Source organism: Lolium perenne, chromosome 1, assembly GCF_019359855.2.
Source record: "Lolium perenne isolate Kyuss_39 chromosome 1, Kyuss_2.0, whole genome shotgun sequence".
Taxonomy (NCBI): Eukaryota; Viridiplantae; Streptophyta; class Magnoliopsida; order Poales; family Poaceae; genus Lolium; species Lolium perenne.
This window is the reverse complement of record NC_067244.2, coordinates 194644767-194658377: the sequence shown is the minus strand read 5'-3', so window position 1 is coordinate 194658377 and position 13611 is coordinate 194644767. Positions and strand designations below refer to the sequence as shown.

At 43.6% G+C, this 13611-nt stretch overlaps 1 protein-coding gene across 1 annotated transcript; it reads left to right on the top strand.

The window, feature by feature from the left end:
• Positions 1 to 12110: 12110 nt before the first annotated feature.
• On the top strand, positions 12111 to 13342 carry LOC127317410 (uncharacterized). The gene has a single exon (XM_051347972.2). The coding sequence runs from the start codon at positions 12542 to 12544 to the stop codon at positions 13094 to 13096; it is 555 nt and encodes a 184-aa protein (XP_051203932.1). The 5' UTR covers positions 12111 to 12541; the 3' UTR covers positions 13097 to 13342.
• Positions 13343 to 13611: the final 269 nt, after the last annotated feature.

The following is a 13611-nucleotide window of genomic DNA, read 5'->3' as shown; positions in this document are numbered from 1 at the left end:
CACAAATCATCAATATGTGGTCACCAAACAAAACTAAAATTGTACAAACATAAAATGTGAGCAAATTCACTCACATATTTGTCCACAGTTGCGCCGTTAGGAGGATTCGACACCACTTGATCCATTGCTGCTGCCTGATACGTCTCCGACGTATCGATAATTTCTTGTGTTCCATGCCACATTATTGATGATATCTACATGTTTTATGCACACTTTATGTCATATTCGTGCATTTTCTGGAACTAACCTATTAACAAGATGCCGAAGTGCCGATTCTTTGTTTCTGCTGTTTTTGGTTTCAGAAATCCTAGTAACGAAATATTCTCGGAATTGGACGAAATCAACGCCCAGGGTCCTATTTTGCCACGAAGCTTCCAGAAGACCGAAGAGGAGATGAAGTGGGGCCACGAGGCGGCAAAACCCTAGGGCGGCGCAGCCTGGCCCTTGGCCGCGCCGACCTGTGGTGTGGGCCCCTCGTGTGGCCTCCTGACCTGCCCTTCCGCCTACTTAAAGCCTCCGTCGCGAAACCCCCAGTACCGAGAGCCACGATACGAAAAACCTTCCAGAGACGCCGCCGCCGCCAATCCCATCTCGGGGGATTCAGGAGATCGCCTCCGGCACCCTGCCGGAGAGGGGAATCATCTCCCGGAGGACTCTACGCCGCCATGGTCGCCTCCGGAGTGATGAGTGAGTAGTCTACCCCTGGACTATGGGTCCATAGCAGTAGCTAGATGGTTGTCTTCTCCCCATTGTGCTTAATTGTCGGGTCTTGTGAGCTGCCGAACATGATCAAGATCATCTATCTGTAATTCTATATGTTGCGTTTGTTGGGATCCGATGAATAGAGAATACTTGTTATGTTGATTATCAATTTATGTCTATGTGTTGTTTATGATCTTGCATGCTCTCCGTTACTAGTAGATGCTCTGGCCAAGTAGATGCTTGTAACTCCAAGAGGGAGTATTTATGCTAGATAGTGGGTTCATGTCTCCGTGAATCTGGGGGAGTGACAGAAACCTCTAAGATTATGGATGTGCTGTTGCCACTAGGGATAAAACATTGGTGCTATGTTCAAGGATGTAGTTACTGATTACATTACGCGCAATACTTAATGCAATTATCTGTTGTTAGCAACATAATACTGGAGGGGGTTCGGATGATAACCTGAAGGTGGACTTTTTAGGCATAGATGCATGCTGGATAGCGGTCTATGTACTTTGTCGTAATGCCCAATTAAATCTCACTATACTCATCATAATATGTATGTGCATGGTCATGCCCTCTTTATTTGTCAATTGCCCAACTGTAATTTGTTCACCCAACATGCTGTTTATCTTATGGGAGAGACACCTCTAGTGAACTGTGGACCCCGGTCCAATTCTCTATACTGAAATACAATCTACTGCAATACTTGTTCTACTGTTTTCTGCAAACAATCATCTTCCACACAATACGGTTAATCCTTTGTTACAGCAAGCCGGTGAGATTGACAACCTCGCTGTTTCGTTGGGGCAAAGTACTTTGGTTGTGTTGTGCAGGTTCCACGTTGGCGCCGGAATCTCTGGTGTTGCGCCGCACTACATCCCGCCGCCATCAACCTTCAACGTGCTTCTTGACTCCTACTGGTTCGATTAAACTTTGGTTTCTTACTGAGGGAAACTTGCCGCTGTGCGCATCACACCTTCCTCTTGGGGTTCCCAACGGACGTGTCAACCACACGCATCAAGCAAATTTCTGGCGCCGTTGCCGGGGAGATCAAGACACGCTGCAAGGGGAGTCTCCACTTCCCAATCTCTTTACTTTGTTTTTGTCTTGCTTAGTTTTATTTACTACTTTGTTTGCTGCACTAAATCAAAATACAAAAAAAATTAGTTGCTAGTTTTACTTTACTTACTGTCTTGTTTGCTATATCGAAAACACAAAAAAATTAGTTACTTGCATTTACTTTATCTAGTTTGCTTTATTTACTATTGCTAAAATGAGTAATCCTGAAGTTGAAGTTCGTTCGTTTAAGCAACAAGGGGGAGAATGTTTAAGAGATGCTTGGTATAGAATTAGTAATGCCCATAATAGGTGCACTAAGAAACACTCCACCACTATTTTACTCAGGAATTTTTATGTTGGTATCTCTAGCTGGAATAGGTATGTTCTTGATTGTCTCGCAGGAGGTAACTTCTTAAGTACTCCTGCATTAGAAGCTAGCTGCATTATTGAGAGTCTATTTGGAATACTCCCTATTGATGAAGTTAAAACTGAAATCTCTCTTGAAGATGTTATGAAAAAATTGGAAACCATAGAGAAATTTTTTCCAAGTGTTGAAACTAAATTGGAAATGTTACTTGATAAAACTGATGAACTTGATAAATCCTTAGGAGGAATTGATGAAAGAATTAGTGTCCTAGGAACTTGTGTTGTCCATGATGATCAAATTAATAGGATTGACGAACTTGAAAAAGCTATGGCAACCTTGGGTTCAACATTTTTTTCTCTTAAATATAAGGAGAAAGCTTATGTGGGTAAGGAGCAAAAGTTTATGTATGTCTCTAAAGTGCCTAAACCAAAGAAATATTACTATAGACCTAAAATTGATAAAGCCCTTAGTACCACCACGGATGGGGGAGCTTGTGATAACGATACACCATCTCTTGATAATACTTGATACACACTTTCTGCGCCTAGCTGAAAGGCGTTAAAGAAAAGCGCTTATGGGAGACAACCCATGTGTTTTTACTATAGTACTTTGTTTTTATTTTGTGTCTTGGAAGTTGTTTACTACTGTAGCAACCTCTCCTTATCTTAGTTTAGTGTTTTGTTGTGCCAAGTAAAGTCGTTGATAGTAAAGTTCATACTAGATTTGGATTACTGCGCAGAAACAGATTTCTTTGCTGTCACGAATCTGGGCTGTTTTCTCTGTAGGTAACTCAGAAAATTATGCCAATTTACATGAGTGATCCTCAGATATGTACGCAACTTTCATTCAATTTGAGCATTTTCATTTGAGCAAGTATGGTGCCTCGATAAAATTCGTCAATACGAACTGTTCTGTTTTGACAGATTCTGCCTTTTATTTCGCATTGCCTCTTTTGCTATGTTGGATGAATTTCTTTGATCCATTAATGTCCAGTAGCTTTATGCAATGTCCAGAAGTGCTAAGAATGATTGTGTCACCTCTGAACATGTTAATTTTTATTGTCCACTAACCCTCTAATGAGTTGTTCTAAGTTTGGTGTGGAGGAAGTTTTCAAGGATCAAGAGAGGAGCATGATGCAACATGCTCAAGGAGAGTGAAAGCTCTAAGCTTGGGGATGCCCCGGTGGTTCACCCCTGCATATTCTAAGAAGACTCAAGCGTCTAAGCTTGGGGATGCCCAAGGCATCCCCTTCTTCATCGACAACATTATCAGGTTCCTCCCCTAAAACTATATTTTTATTCCATCACATCTTATGTGCTTTTCTTGGAGCGTCGGTTTGTTTTTGTTTTTGTTTTGTTTGAATAAAATGGATCCTAGCATTCACCTTGTGGGAGAGAGACACGCTCCGCTGTAGCATATGGACAAGTATGTCCTTAGGCTTTACTCATAATATTCATGGCGAAGTTTCTTCTTCGTTAAATTGTTATATGGTTGGAATTGGAAAATGCTACATGTAGTAATTCTATAATGTCTTGGATAATGTGATACTTGGCAATTGTTGTGCTCATGTTTAAGCTCTTGCATCATATACTTTGCACCCATTAATGAAGAAACACCTAGAGCTTGCTAATTTGGTTTGCATATTTGGTCTCTCTAAGGTCTAGATAATTTCTAGTATTGAGTTTGAACAACAAGGAAGACGGTGTAGAGTCTTATAATGTTTTCAATATGTCTTTTATGTGAGTTTTGCTGCACCGGTTCATCCTTGTGTTTTTTTCAAATAGCCTTGCTAGCCTAAACCTTGTACCGAGAGGGAATACTTCTCATGCATCCAAAATCCTTGAGCCAACCACTATGCCATTTGTGTCCACCATATCTACCTACTACATGGTATTTCTCCGCCATTCCAAAGTAAATTGCTTGAGTGCTACCTTTAAATTTCCATTCTTCACCTTTGCAATATATAGCTCATGGGACAAATAGCTTAAAAACTATTGTGGTATTGAATATGTACTTATGCACTTTATCTCTTATTAAGTTGATTGTTGTGCGATAACCATGTTTCTGGGGACGCCATCAACTATTCTTTGTTGAATATCATGTGAGTTGCTATGCATGTTCGTCTTGTCTGAAGTAAGGGAGATCTACCACCTTATGGTTAAGCATGCATATTGTTAGAGAAGAACATTGGGCCGCTAACTAAAGCCATGATCCATGGTGGAAGTTTCAGTTTTGGACATATATCCTCAATCTCATATGAGAATAATAATTGTTGCCACATGCTTATGCATAAAAGAGGAGTCCATTATCTGTTGTCTATGTTGTCCCGGTATGAATGTCTAAGTTGAGAATAATCAATAGCGAGAAATCCAATGCGAGCTTTCTCCTTAGACCTTTGTACAAAGTGCACGAAGGTACCCCATTGTGACACTTGGTTAAAACATGTGTATTGCGATGATCCGGTAGTCCAAGCTAATTAGGACAAGGTGCGGGCACTATTAGTATACTATGCATGAGGCTTGCAACTTGTAAGATATAATTTACATGATACATATGCTTTATTACTACCGTTGACAAAATTGTTTCTTGTTTTCAAAATCAAAGCTCTAGCACAAATATAGCAATCGATGCTTTTCCTCTATGGAGGACCATTCTTTTACTTTTATGTTGAGTCAGTTAACCTATTTCTCTCCACCTCAAGAAGCAAACACTTGTGTGAACTGTGCATTGATTCCTACATACTTGCATATTGCACTTATTATATTACTCTATGTTGACAATATCCATGAGATATACATGTTATAAGTTGAAAGCAACCGCTGAAACTTAATCTTCCTTTGTGTTGCTTCAATCCTTTACTTTGATTTATTGCTTTATGAGTTAACTCTTATGCAAGACTTATTGATGCTTGTCTTGAAGTACTATTCATGAAAAGTCTTTGCTATATGATTCACTTGTTTACTCATGTCATATACATTGTTTTGATCGCTGCATTCACTACATATGCTTTACAAATAGTATGATCAAGGTTATGATGGCATGTCACTCCAGAAATTATCTTTGTTATCGTTTTACCTCGCTGGACGAGCAGAACTAAGCAGGGATGCTGATACGTCTCGACGTATCGATAATTTCTTGTGTTCCATGCCACATTATTGATGATATCTACATGTTTTATGCACACTTTATGTCATATTCGTGCATTTTAGAACTAACCTATTAAATAGCTGCCGAAGTGCCGATTCTTTGTTTTCTGCTGTTTTTGGTTTCAGAAATCCTAGTAACGAAATATTCTCGGAATTGGACGAAATCAACGCCCAGGGTCCTATTTTGCCACGAAGCTTCCAGAAGACCGAAGAGGAGACGAAGTGGGGCCACGAGGCGGCCAAACCCTAGGGCGGCGCGGCCTGGCCCTTGGCCGCGCCGACCTGTGGTGTGGGGCCCTCGTGTGGCCTCCTGACCTGCCCTTCCGCCTACTTAAAGCCTCCGTCGCGAAACCCCCAGTACCGAGAGCCACGATACGGAAAACCTTCCAGAGACGCCGCTGCCGCCAATCCCATCTCGGGGGATTCAGGAGATCGCCTCCGGCACCCTGCCGGAGAGGGGAATCATCTCCCGGAGTACTCTACGCCGCCATGGTCGCCTCCGGAGTGATAAGTGAGTAGTCTACCCCTGGACTATGGGTCCATAGCAGTAGCTAGATGGTTGTCTTCTCTCCATTGTGCTTAATTGTCGGGTCTTGTGAGCTGCCGAACATGATCAAGATCATCTATCTGTAATTCTATATGTTGCGTTTGTTGGGATCCGATGAATAGAGAATACTTGTTATGTTGATTATCAATTTATGTCTATGTGTTGTTTATGATCTTGCATGCTCTCCGTTACTAGTAGATGCTCTGGCCAAGTAGATGTTTGTAACTCCAAGAGGGAGTATTTATGCTCGATAGTGGGTTCATGTCTCCGTGAATCTGGGGGAGTGACAGAAACCTCTAAGATTATGGATGTGCTGTTGCCACTAGGGATAAAACATTGGTGCTATGTTCAAGGATGTAGTTACTGCTTACATTACGTGCAATACTTAATGCAATTGTCTGTTGTTAGCAACTTAATACTGGAGGGGGTTCGGATGATAACCTGAAGGTGGACTTTTTAGGCATAGATGCATGCTGGATAGCGGTCTATATACTTTGTCGTAATGCCCAATTAAATCTCACTATACTCATCATAATATGTATGTGCATGGTCATGCCCTCTTTATTTGTCAATTGCCCAACTGTAATTTGTTCACCCAACATGCTGTTTATCTTATGGGAGAGACACCTCTAGTGAACTGTGGACCTCGGTCCAATTCTCTATACTGAAATACAATCTACTGCAATACTTGTTCTACTGTTTTCTGCAAACAATCATCTTCCACACAATACGGTTAATCCTTTGTTACAGCAAGCCGGTGAGATTGACAACCTCGCTGTTTCGTTGGGGCAAAGTACTTTGGTTGTGTTGTGCAGGTTCCACGTTGGCGCCGGAATCTCTGGTGTTGCGCCGCACTACATCCCGCCGCCATCAACCTTCAACGTGCTTCTTGACTCCTACTGGTTCGATTAAACTTTGGTTTCTTACTGAGGGAAACTTTCCGCTGTGCGCATCACACCTTCCTCTTGGGGTTCCCAACGGACGTGTCAACCACACGCATCACTGCCCACCGGCTACATGCCAGTTTGATCGCGTCCCAACGTCCTTGGAGGGATCGGTATGTGTGATCGACATGATGGTGAACCGCGGCATCAGTTTATGGAATTTGTCCTCGATGCGTTGCTAGTACTGCTTCCCGGTTTGTTCGGTGCCGGAGACTGCGTCCATCTCCACGGAGGCCCAAGCTCGGCACAAGGTTGCATCTTCTATTTCTGTGTAGTTGTTCGGCCGTCTCTTCTTCCTCTTTCCATCGGCCATGACCTCAACCACACCCTCGTCCCCTTCATCTTCTTCCCCTTCTTCCCCTTCAGCCGTGTCGTCCTCATCTCCGCCCATCCCAGCGTCAAACAGAGTGAGTGGGGTAATGTTTACCTCGTCCAACATCTCCATGTACGAGGTGTTGTCGTTCCTAACAGTACGCGGCCTCAATACCTACTCGCAATGAAAATCGAGGAAGAGTTGTAATTTGTACCTTGTTGACCCGTCGTTGAGCACAGTCCTGGCGACGTTCGTGGCGGCTTCCGGTGGCGGCGGCGGCGTTCGCGGGGATGGGAATGAAGCGGGGCGCCACGCTCGTCGTCGCCTTCAATTTCGTCATCTTCGGTGCCGAATTCTTCGGTCTGGCGCGGCATGCCTTCGGCTTCGATGCGACCACATGCGTTCATGCGCGCCTCCGCTTCACCACGCTCGTCGACGAGACCATGGTAGCGACGTCAGCGGGGCTCGCGGGGGTCGCCGGGGTGGTTGGTGTAGCGGCGGAAGCTCCGGCGACCGCAGGAGAGGGTGGCGGGGCCTGCGAGCTAGCAACGGTGGCCGGATGGGTCGATTCGACACTCATGGTGGCGAGATCGGACGACGGCGGCGCAGAGGACGGTGAGGGCGCGCAGATCGGTGGTGGCGGCAGCGACAGTTGGGAGGAGGTGAAACTTCCCTCGCGCGCAAATTAGGGATTGTATTCGGGCTGCGTTTGGTTCGCTCCATCGGCCCCTACAAATACAGGCCGAGTAAGGGTTTCGGTCTCGGCCTGATTTTTTTTCCAGTTTCGCCTACTTTACGGTATGTGTTTTGCGTCGATTTACGAACCAAATCTTTAAAATTGCGGTTATTTTTCGGTTTTGGCATGTTTACGGGCTGCTAGAGATGCTCTGAAACGCGTTAGGTACTTGTATTTAAGAATATATTAAAAGAATGGAAGGAGACTACAATTTAACCCAACTGGTGTGCAACATTTTATTAAACGAGTTCCTGGCAGTACGGTTAAGCCAGTCTCGAATAAAATATTACCGTTAAACAACTATAATTTGATTGTAACCGTTAAACAACTATAAATTGATAGTAACGCAGGGGAGTCACTAAAATGCTCATAAAGTCATCATTTTTTCCTAAGTTATTCATTTTTTTCATATACATATTCTTTTCCATTTTTATTAAACAAACATAATTTAAATTTTCTAATTCAGTTATTCCAAAATGTGCTCATTTATGTCAAACATTAGTTCTACCAACGAACCGGTGAATGAACTAGGTCTTCAAAATTTGTTAATTTCACATGCATGCATACCTGACGACAACCAAAGATGCATTGTTAATACACAAGTGTCAAATTTTCTAAATACATTCCCCGTACAATTCCACTCACATTGCGTCAGCATTGAAGGGGGACATGCAGGAACTTTCAGAATACTTATCTCTCTTTGATACCAATAAAGACTCAATAGACTATTCACGCAAGACCCTTTTGCCAAACCCTATTGGATGTTGTTTTGCCCAGCCACTAATATATAGACACATCAGCAGAGTAGGTCATGAGCTGGATTGCTGAAGAACAGCTAAAATTAAAGTCAACCACTAAATTAATTACAAATCAGCAATACCATTTGACATGTCACATTGCTTAAAGCAACCTGAACAAATTCGTTTGAGGGATCAAGTTGAAGACTTGTTACATTGTCCTAATTTAGAAAAAAAATCTTAAGCAGCACATACAACTTAGTTATTCTTTAATAAATTTAATATAAATGAAACTAGGTCAAAGTTTATCAAAGGTGATTCAGGTGTACTATTTAGAATACAGAAATTTTGAAAGATTGTAATTATAGTTATATTTAAAATTCATATATGACACTCCGGCCCAATAGAAAAATAACATAATTCAAGACCCATATGAAATTTCCAGATATGAAATGGAGTGGAATAGTTATTTTTTCTTAAATTGCAACATGATCTTACAAAAAACAAACCGTCTATAGTTCTAGTTTTTTTTTTTTTTTTTTTTTTTTTGCAAATTCCTATACTTCTGACACCTGAATTTTTTTATCTATATAATATTAATATAGTCATGTGCCATATAAATCATATTTATTGCATTTTTACTTTTAGCGTCATATGTATACTTCTAAAAGAGTGGATAAATTATAGATGCATCCGTGCATGTGTGTTTTTGATCTTTCAAGCTAGTACATTTTGGTTGAGCAAGACCTGTTTTTCAAATTTTGTATGACAAAGAATACTGCTCGAGCTTTGTGATGTAGTTTGTATGCCATATATAAGTTATCCTTGGCACCGACTGTGCTTAAGGGATCATGCACGTCGTCAACCTCTTAAATTTTGTATGACAAAGAATACTGATCGAGCTTTTGTTTCTTAGTTTTTTTTTTTTTTTTTGGCTATGTGCATCCGTAGTGCCATTAGGGTGGTGCGTTGTTGCAGAGGCTGGGTGTAATTGGTATCTCTCGATATTAATATATTCCCTTTATCGAAAAAAAGTGTTTGTCCAATATACTTAAATTTGCAACACTCTTTGTTGTTCTTCATTTAAAAACCTTGTATTATAGTCAATGTCTGATCTTTATATATAGAGCAACTATTTATCTGGTAACTTTTTAATCTTTTGATTTTTTTTACCGTGCCCAGAGCAAGAAGATGCATTATTTCATTCCCTTCATTAGAACATGAATCACATGTTATCTTCACAAAACTATTTTAACACCTTTTTATAGATTAAACCAACCCCTAGTTTACCATAAAACACCAAAATTGGTTTTCGTAATATGATTATTCGTGGTATTTTGTAATACTAAGCACTATTTTTTTTCATATGATGGGGGAAAAAAGACCAGGGTGGCTTACGAACCAACCGACCACCGTGAATAAATTACATTTTTATATGATTTTTTTAAATAGGGCAAGAGTTGTGCCTTTTTCATTGACGAAGGAGGGCACAAAGGCCTAAGCCACACCTCATAAGTTACATCACATGCAACAACCACAGGCAGGTGGCAAAAGTCGACATATAGATCTAACGCACTTTTTGCGCAAAGTGTTTGACGCCTTCTGCGATCCAGGCATGGCCTTCTCCTTAATCTTGGTCACTAGAACTGAGAGCACAGAGTATTTGTTGTTCAAACTCCTAGCGTTTCTTTTCTTCCGTATCTCCTAGCACACAAGTGTAATGCCGTATCTAAACCTTGTTGCTGGATAGTCGTTGTGTCTAGCAACAAAGTGCTCTCAAAGATTCGTGATGCCTAAGATAGAGGTACATGCCTGGAATAGGTCCGTACAGCCGAACATGGGGTCCATCAGATTCTAGATTCTTGTGGAGTAGCGGCATCTGAATAGCATGTTTTCGGCATTCTCTACCGCGGCTTCGCATAATTCCCAAAGAGGGTCATGGGGCAACCTCCTTATTGCTAGGCGGTCAGCAATCCAGAGCATGTTCTAGGTGCCAAGCTAGGCATAGATTGTACACTTTGGGTTGGGGGTACGTATCTCACCCGATTCTATGGTGTCCCGAAGCAACCAACCCGTTAAATTTAATTCGCCTTATAAGAGGAGGATGTTGGGTAGAGACCGTTGGAACTTAAGTTCCAAAATATATAGTCATGGATGCCCGTGATTAGGGCAACAAATTGACACTTGTTCTAGAGAATGGTGAATTCAGCCAGGTGGTTCGCGGAGACCAACTCTAGGCGTATGTCGAGAATCCAAACATCGTGGTCAAGATCTTGTGCAACTGTCTTGATCTTCTGACTGGAGAAGCCGTATAGTAAAGGCACCACTAGCTGCAGCACAAACCCGTCAAGCCATGGTGACCTGAATTTTCAAGTGCCTCCATCACCCAAGGTTATCGTAGTGCATGCATCAAAAATTTGTTGGTCCATGCCCGCACACGATGTGGCGAGGCCCACCTAGGGCTTGTGAGGGGATTTCCAGCTCTGCCAAAGCCAGCAACTAAGTGCTTTGGGAAAATTTAGAGTCCCGAATTCCCAGCCCCCTAAGCCTTTTGGGGAGGCACAACCGTGCCCAATTAACCTTGCATTGTCCTCCTCTATCCTTGTCTTTCATGTCCCAGAGGAAGCTACGACACTTCTTGGAGAACATCTTGAGTGATCCTTTGCTGATCTTAAGGTGGTGAGTAGGTCAGTTGGGTAAGAAGATATTTTAGATTTGATTGGCGTCGACCTCCCTGACATGTCGATGAAACGATCTTGCCATGTTGCGGCCTTGTTTGAAGTTTTGTCCTTGATTAGTTCAATGCCCACCTTCCTGAAGCGCCCAAGGGAGATAGGATGTCCAATGTATTTAATTGGGAAATCAACTTCAGCATCTTGGAAATTTTACAGAAAGTCGGCAAGGTCAAGGTTCTCGCGTCTGATGGGCATGATGATGCTCTTGACGATGTTGGTGCAAAGGTTGGTGACCTGGCCAAAATTTTCAAGAATGTCTACCAAGTTCTTGATGTCCTCTATGGTTGACTTGAAAGAAAATGACTGCATCATTGGCATACATTTTTTTTCGATATGGGAGCATAGCCCCGGCCTCTGCATCATTGGCATACATGGAGATTCTGAGCTTGGCGAATCTGCCTGCAACCAGGGTAAGGAGGGGTGCCTCGGTTGCTAGATGGAGTAGCACTACAGGGGATCAATATGCGGATCAAAGGGCAGGATAGATAACATGTCCCTGGGTGGACTCCTTCCCTGTGAATTTTTGTGGACGCCAATAGTGTAGAATTCTCAAGGTCGAGGAAGACCAAGTTGGCGGAGCAGCTTTAGGAGGAAGTCCCATCGAACAAAATAGTTAAGAGAGCTGTGTGTTCCCACTGATTTTCACTCAACCGGCGCCGACCCTAATCGGGCAAAGCTCCTGCTGAGACAACCACATATATATCAACTTACCGCCACCTCAAAACAAGAGGGAAATGATCCAACATCCTGAGTGGCCATCCTTTCGGAGCACAGAAAAATACATATCATATTTGTTATGAGAGAGTTGAGAATAAAACGAGATCTTCCTAGCTGCCATCACTTCTCCAACAAACTGTACAAAAATGCACGAGGGTTGTAAAAGCTGATCTAGCTTACAAATGTAACTATGCCAAACACCGTAGTCAAACCATTGGATGCTAATAAACTCATGGCTATCCTATTGTTTGTACGTACCTCCAGAACACCAAGGGCCGATGTTGCCTCCCCTTCCACCTTTTTTTATAAACCCCCCATGTGCTTCATTTTCCTTCACCACTTTCATACTTCTTCCTCTCTTCTTCTTTGCTACCTTTCGTAGCGTGCATTGTTGTTCTTTTCAACAAGTTTTCCTCTTTCGTGTTCTTCTTCTTGAGAATTGAGATCGAATAAGGAACTTGACGTCTCAGTGGTTTATGCAAACCATTGGCAACTGCCATACGTTGTTTCCCTCTCTTGGCATCAGGTAGCGCCAATGTCAACGGCCCAGAGCCCAACGACCGCCGTGGTGGCGGCGGCGGCGGTGGAGAAGAGCAAGCACTGGGCGCCGCACGGCCCGGCGCTAACGGCCTGCCTCGTCAGCATCAACCTGCTGATGATCCTCCTCATCTTCTTCTACTTCTGGCGGTTCTTCTCCGGGAAGCGAGGTCCCTCGTCTCCCGGAGGCGTAAACGACGAGGAGGCGGCGTCGTCGGCCGACAGTTCGCCAGCGACCTCCCCGAGAGGGTCCAGGCGCCTGAGCGATCCTGGCCAGCTGCCCGTGTCCGTGTACGACTCGAGCAGCAGCGACGACGCCGCCGGCGGGAAGGCGGAGTGCGCGGTGTGCATCGTGGAGTTCCGGGACGGCGACCTAGTGCGCCTCTTGCCTCGCTGCGGGCACCGGTTCCACGCGGCGTGCGTCGACGCGTGGCTGCGGCTCCACTCTACGTGCCCGCTCTGCCGCGCTGACGTCGTTGCCCCGGCGCCCGCCGCCGCCGACGCCAAGAACGACGACCCCAAGGACGACGGCGGTGCAGAGTCCCCTGTGTGAGCTGGGCGGATGAGATCCACGCCAATGCAGAGGAGGGGAGGAGCACGTAACGGCGGAAGGCGACAAGATTCCTGATCGGCGTCGCTGTCCGTTAGCTGACTCGCTTAGAAGTCGGCGAGGTACGGTTGGCTTCGGCGCCTCCTGTTTTGCCGTGTTGATCCTGCTATAAACATTTCTTTTCAGTTTTGGCCTTTTTGAGGGTCTCGCCGAGGTAGTACATATTTAGACCAGATTCTTATATTTGATGCGCGGATGATTAAAATTGCAAGATTAGCAACAGACTTGGCATCTGCGTAAAAGCAGAATTGGTTTTGTAATTAAGTTTGTCTGTAATTAACAGTACGGAGTACTAGAAATTTTGATCAAGTTTTTGGTGGGAGAATTTCTGGACCATTTGTGTCTGCAACTCTGCACTTAGCATAGTCGCCCGTCGGATGGAAAGTCTGGCAGGAGTTTGCTCCAAATTATATTAAATTTGAGTCAATTGGAAGAGATCGAAGGGAGTATAACCATTC